At 26.0% G+C, this 6,227-nt stretch overlaps 1 protein-coding gene across 1 annotated transcript; it reads right to left on the bottom strand.

Annotated features, from left to right (window-relative positions):
- Window positions 1–3,777: 3,777 nt before the first annotated feature.
- On the bottom strand, window positions 3,778–4,122 carry LOC105775116 (hypothetical protein). The gene has a single exon (XM_012597647.1). It carries the CDS (start codon window positions 4,120–4,122, stop codon window positions 3,778–3,780), a length of 345 nt encoding a protein of 114 aa, XP_012453101.1.
- Between the last annotated feature and the right edge of the window lie 2,105 nt (window positions 4,123–6,227).

Consider the following 6,227-nt stretch of genomic DNA (forward strand, 5'->3'; position numbering starts at 1 on the left):
GTATATTTTTTAATTTTTCTTTTGCGAATGATTTTAGGGCTAGTTTTATCATCGTCCTCTCTAGTTTGGTGAACAATTTATAGCCACCTTTTTGGACCATTCGGGGTTAATTTCTTTATTATGTTAAGTGCTTGCAATTATTTCAGATATGTTGTGCTTGAGTTATGACCCTCGAGTTATATGGTCTCATTCATTTAATGAATTAATAAAATTTCCTTTCAACTTTTTAATTCAAAATTATAATTAAAATAATCTAAATTTGAAATAATTATAATTCAACATCGATGCAAAACTTTAAATTCTAAATTTGAATAATTTAAACTCAAAATAATTTAAATCCAAAACTATTCTAATAGAAAATTAACTTTAAAGTTTAAACTCGAATTGACTTGATTTATATGGTTCTTATATTATTAAAAGAATCAAATGAGGACTAATTTGATCCCTTCCTATAATAAAGAGAACTCTCAAGTACATTCATCAATTTTCTAACCCTAAAGTTGAAAATTATTAAGTCCACTTTAGTACACAAACTAAGTAACTATACATAACCCTCGTAACCTTTATTATTATTATTATTATTTGGTAAAGAAAATAATAAACTAACGGATTACAAAATAAACTTAAGCATAAAAATTACTTGTCTGCCTATCCCTATCAATAAAGGAACTAGTAATTTCGGGTGGAACATCAAACACCTGCAGGTTAGGTTTTTCCATCAAAGCTTGCCTAGCTAAGCAATCCGCAACCTGATTATACTCCCTTGGAATATATCTCAGAATCTAATGATTTTCTTGAGACAAAATATTACAGATTTGCCTAATCAAAGCTGAGTTGGATTCAGTAAAAGAGCTGCCGAGGATGCTTTTAACAACTTCCAAGCTATCAGTTTGAATAGTGACATGAATATGTCCTCTGCATTGGATAATTTTAAGACCGTCGAGAATGCCCCAGAGCTCCGCATCAAAAACTGAACATTTGTCCAAGAAGCGATGATGTCCAACGATCCAAATTCCTTCCTTATCACGAACAACTCCCCCTGCAGCAACAAGACCATATCCCAATTGCAATGCTCCATCGGTCCGAAACATATTTAAATGCATTCAAATTCACGAACTCCTACTTTGACAATAATTTTGATGCTAATTGAGCAAATACTCAATTGACATTTTAATATTCAACTTAAATATTACAAAACTTTAATAAAATGACACTTAAAAATTATGTGTCGAAGTAAATGTAGTAACACGACACACTCTCGATCGTATTAACTTAAAACAAATTTCATCTAATTTGTTGATTGAAAACATTTCTTCTTTTTTTTCTTTCTTAATTATAATTAAAAAGTCCATATCATCAACCAGAGAGTAGACCCAGCAGTGAAGCCATGCTCACCTTCGGCTCAAAAACAAAGCCTTCAGAATTTTGGGCAATAGCCTATTGCCCATAACCTAGAATTAGCCCAACCATCTTGAAATTTATATCAGAATTCTGGGCTTATTGTTGCCCACTAATATATATACCTTTCAAATTTATGGAAAAAATACGGTTAAGATTAAAAATTAAAAATTTTATTACTGTGTAAAAATTATATATTTAAAATATATAAATTAATTTAAAATAATATATAATAAATAATAAAATTTATGATTTAAAACTAATAATAATACTTGAAATATATATATGATGTTAAAATAAAAAATAAATTGTGAGTAAAATAAAATTTAAACACACAAATACATCATATTAAAAATGCAGTTATTAATATATATAATTGATGTAAATAATAATGTGTGCATTATAAAATTAAAATATATTAAAATATTAAAATATTAAAATAAAATTTTGATTAAGTGATAAATTTAAAACATTACTAATACATTTGACATATTTCAAATACTATTAAATGTTTTTTTAATTAAAAAGACTAAAATACTTTTAAAGTTAATTTATTTTAAATAAGAAAGGATATGAAAAGTAATTTTCCTAATCAAATTAATATTCAAATAATAATAATATAAATAGATGAACATAGACTCGCTACTAAAGTTGAAAAATAGAAGCTATTTTGCTTATTTTATAGACTTCTTTTAGAACTAACACAATGGACTTGACCAAATTGCCCACACTTGGAGATTAACCATTTATTAGAGTGAGGTTGGTACCGGAATGAATTTTAATTTTTTATATTTTATATATTTATAATTTTTAAAAAAATTTAGAGGGTTAAAGTGTAATTTTACCTTTATTAATTTAAAATTTTAAAAAATTAAGAGCCTAAATAGTAATTCTTTTATTTTAGGGAGGCCGAGGGAGGCCCTGCCAGCCCCTTAAATTCGCCTCTAGTTGGTACTCAATTAAATTTAAAATTATCTCAATAGTATTTTTTTTAATTATAAAATTTGAATGCTTATTTTTTTTTATTGTGAGGTTATGGATAATAATTTAAATTGCAGATTTGAATATTCGATCCATATATATATTTACGGATTCAAATATATATTATTGTTTTAGATATTATGAATTTTGATTTTAAAATTATTATTCGTTATGGATTTACAGCAGACCCGAATAAATATTCAAATCTTATTATCTAAACGGATGTGGACTTCGATTTAGATATCTAAACCTATTACTTGCATAATGCTTGTATATATATATATATATACAAAATTGGGAAATATCATACGTGAACACTTATATTAATGATGATTATGCCTAACGTGGTCCCACTCCCAAGTCCCAGCCAAGTTCCTGATAGGTGTGGGGTGCATGAATATGACGATAGAGTAAGTGATAATTTTATTGCTACTTTGAATTTATAAACCATAGAATTAGACTATCTAATGATCTTTTCCATAACCTATTCTGATTTAATATTATTTTTATTATAAAAGTAATTCCGATTTTAAATATAAAGTTATTATCACTTAAAAAAATTCAAACCCGTAATTATTTGAGTCTCAAACCTAAATAATTCGAACTCAAAATAATTTCAACTCAAATGACTTGAAATTTATTTACTTTGTGAGACAAATGTCGACATACTAATTGATATTCGAGTTTGGTTTTAATGTTTAATTTAGAATTTAAATTTTTAAGTATCTCAAGTTTTTCAATTTGATACTTGAGTTTGTTTGGTCTCAATGAAGTACCTATAGAGCGCACGCAAAATATTCATTGAATCGCATAATATTGTTTGATTTATATACTAAATTAAACAGTAAAACTAAATTCAAGGATTAAATTAAGATAACAAAAATTAGTTGAACATTAAAACCAAATTCAGGTATCAAATGATATATTAGCGTTGTTATAAAAATCTTTCTACCATTATTATTATTAACAAGTGATTGGGTGTAATGGTAAGACACGGTACACTCTTAAAGGAAAAACATAAATTTGAATATTGAGACAATATTATTTGGAGGAATAGACGTCAAACTCGAATATTTAAAAATGAATTCACTCTCTTTAGACATCCCATTAGTCCAGGCTTCAAGGCTGTTAAATCTTTTGTTCAATTTTAAACATAATACAAAGCTATACCTGCTGGAAAATTGCACAAATGAAAAAAAAAAAAAAAGAAGAAGAAGAAGAAGAAGAAAAGAAAAAGCTTATTATTCCAAAATCACAACAAGTACAGCATCACTTTCCTTTTTTTTTTCTTTTTCTTTTAGCAGAACTCTCCTATTTTTAACCAAAACAAAATCATAAAATCTTATATATGCATATACATATATAAGTATATGCATGTATATACATACATATAATGTTTTAAGTGAGCAAAGGACGATGAATGGCGGCAGCAATGGTTCCATGATCATTACCACCACGGTTAAACAATCGTCTCCAAGTTTTCAACTGATTAAAAACCTGTCTGTAAACATCAACTCTTAAACCAGAAATACTGACCATCGCAGTTTTCTTCAATTTCTTCAATTTTCTACCAATCTTCAGCTTCAGCCTACATAATTTGATTCGAAAGAACGATGGTTTTCTTCTAGAATCAGCTTGTTCTAGCACTTTGTAAATCAAGAACTGAGCTCGTCTATGGATTATCTCATCTGGGTCTTCTTTATTCACCTTTGAATAACTATATGATCTGTTCAAAACAGACATGTTCTGTTTGTATCTGGGGAAAATTTTATGGCTGGGAAAAAGTTTTGAGAGAAAACGTTGAAGGTGGAAGCAATATTTATAGGAGAAAAGATAATAGGGTGATGGAGTTGTGTATGTGAACTAACATTGATTTGGAAGGGGAATAATAATAAGGGTAAACTGTACAAATGGTCACCCTACTATGTCCAAGTTTCTGCTTTGGTCACTCATTTTTATTTTATTTTTTAAAATTTAAGCACTAACGTTTGAATTCATTGCTGTTTTGGTCACTCGCCCTTGAATTGATGACGAGAAGCTTTTTCTAATCGATATAATAACACATTTAACCCTTAATATTTGCTTAATCTATTAATTTGATCCTAATTCTAAATAATTAAATAAATTTAACCTTCACATTTACAAATTCTATCAATTTAATCCTCAAACTTCCTAACAAATGCTTTCCGCTTTTAAAACAGGGGCATTCTACATCTATTAATTGTTTTATATATGGTTGAAATTATCTAATTTGACACATAACCCTTTTATTTATATTTTTAAGAAGTGTTAAAAATTAACTAAATACCATTAAAAATAATATAAACTACAATAAATAATATATAATATATAATAAAATTATATAAATAATATTTTTTTAGAAGGAATATAAATAAGTTAGTATTCTTAAAAATAAATTTTCACTTTGACTAGCATAATTTTAGCTTTTAATTAATTTGGTAAATAATTTGACACTAAATCAGATTATTAGTGATACATACCGCTTATTATGGATTTAAAATTAAAATAAATAGAACACATAATAATCTCTTAATCAAATTATAAAAATTAAAAAATCATTATCAATGTAACAAAAGGAAATTCAATTAATTCTTTCACTTTTTTTTCTTATGAAAATTTTAATGTTCATAATTTTTCTTATATAATTATTGATTGAACAATTGGATTTTTCAAAGTCATACTTTTTAACTCGGATTTAATTTCCAATTTCAAGGACCAACTTCAAGACTATTTCTATGTTCTTTGAAGAAAATATCATATTGTTAATAAGAGTAAATCTAAAGTGCTTTTCTTAAGGTTTTTCTAATTTCTTTAGCCAGAATTTTATCAGCCAAATGATTATAAAATATCATATTTAGAAAAAACTACTGAAAGAAAGTTTCAAGATGAACTCATTGATATCGTGAATTGACTCGGAAAATGACTCATTAATCAAGAGAATTTTTTCTATTTTATGTTTTACAAATTTATAGATGTAGAAAACCTCTGTATTAAAAGCTAAAAGCTTTGATTAAGAAGTTTGAGGTCAAATTGATAGAATTTTTAAATAAGAAGGGTTAAATTTATTAAACTATTTAGAATTAAGATGAAATTGATAGAATATGTAAGTGTTGAAGATTAAATATGTTATTATAGCAGTTAGAAAAAGGCTTTTAATTATCAATTTAACTGTTGGATGACCAAAACAAAAACGAATTCAAATGTTAGTGTCTAAATGTGACCAAAACAAGAATAATGGTATAATTGGAGGACCATTTGTATAGTTTATCCTAATAATAATAATAATAATAATATAAAAAGAGAAAAGAAAGAAAATAGCTGGCCTGGCCTTTCATCAGCTTGAAAACTGACCTGCTTTGTTTAAAAACAGCACGCTTATACACAACCACTGAATTTTCCTTCATATTAATATTTATTCAGGTTTTTATCAAATTAAATTTGTCCTTTTTAATGAATAAATAAAATGAATGCAGCAGGCTAGCATGAAGTAGGTCGAAGGTACTGACGTAACCCATACATGCTTATATATATATATATATTATGTCAAAGTCAGCAATCAATTAAACACCATCTCATTGACAAATATATATTTATTTTATATTATTTTAAAGGTCTATTTTATTATTTATATTTTTATATAAAGAATATATACACAAAATAATAATTCAACTTAAATCTGTAGTTTTAAATATTTATATTTTTCTATTTTAATTAAAGCCTAATTTCTCACTTATATCTATTTTTATAAATCTATTTGTTTTTCACTTACATCGTGGTTGTGTTTTAATTTAGTTTTTTTTAAATTTTAAAATTCAGATCTAATTATT

Source organism: Gossypium raimondii, chromosome 10 (genome assembly GCF_025698545.1).
Source record: "Gossypium raimondii isolate GPD5lz chromosome 10, ASM2569854v1, whole genome shotgun sequence".
In the NCBI taxonomy this organism is placed as follows: Eukaryota; Viridiplantae; Streptophyta; class Magnoliopsida; order Malvales; family Malvaceae; genus Gossypium; species Gossypium raimondii.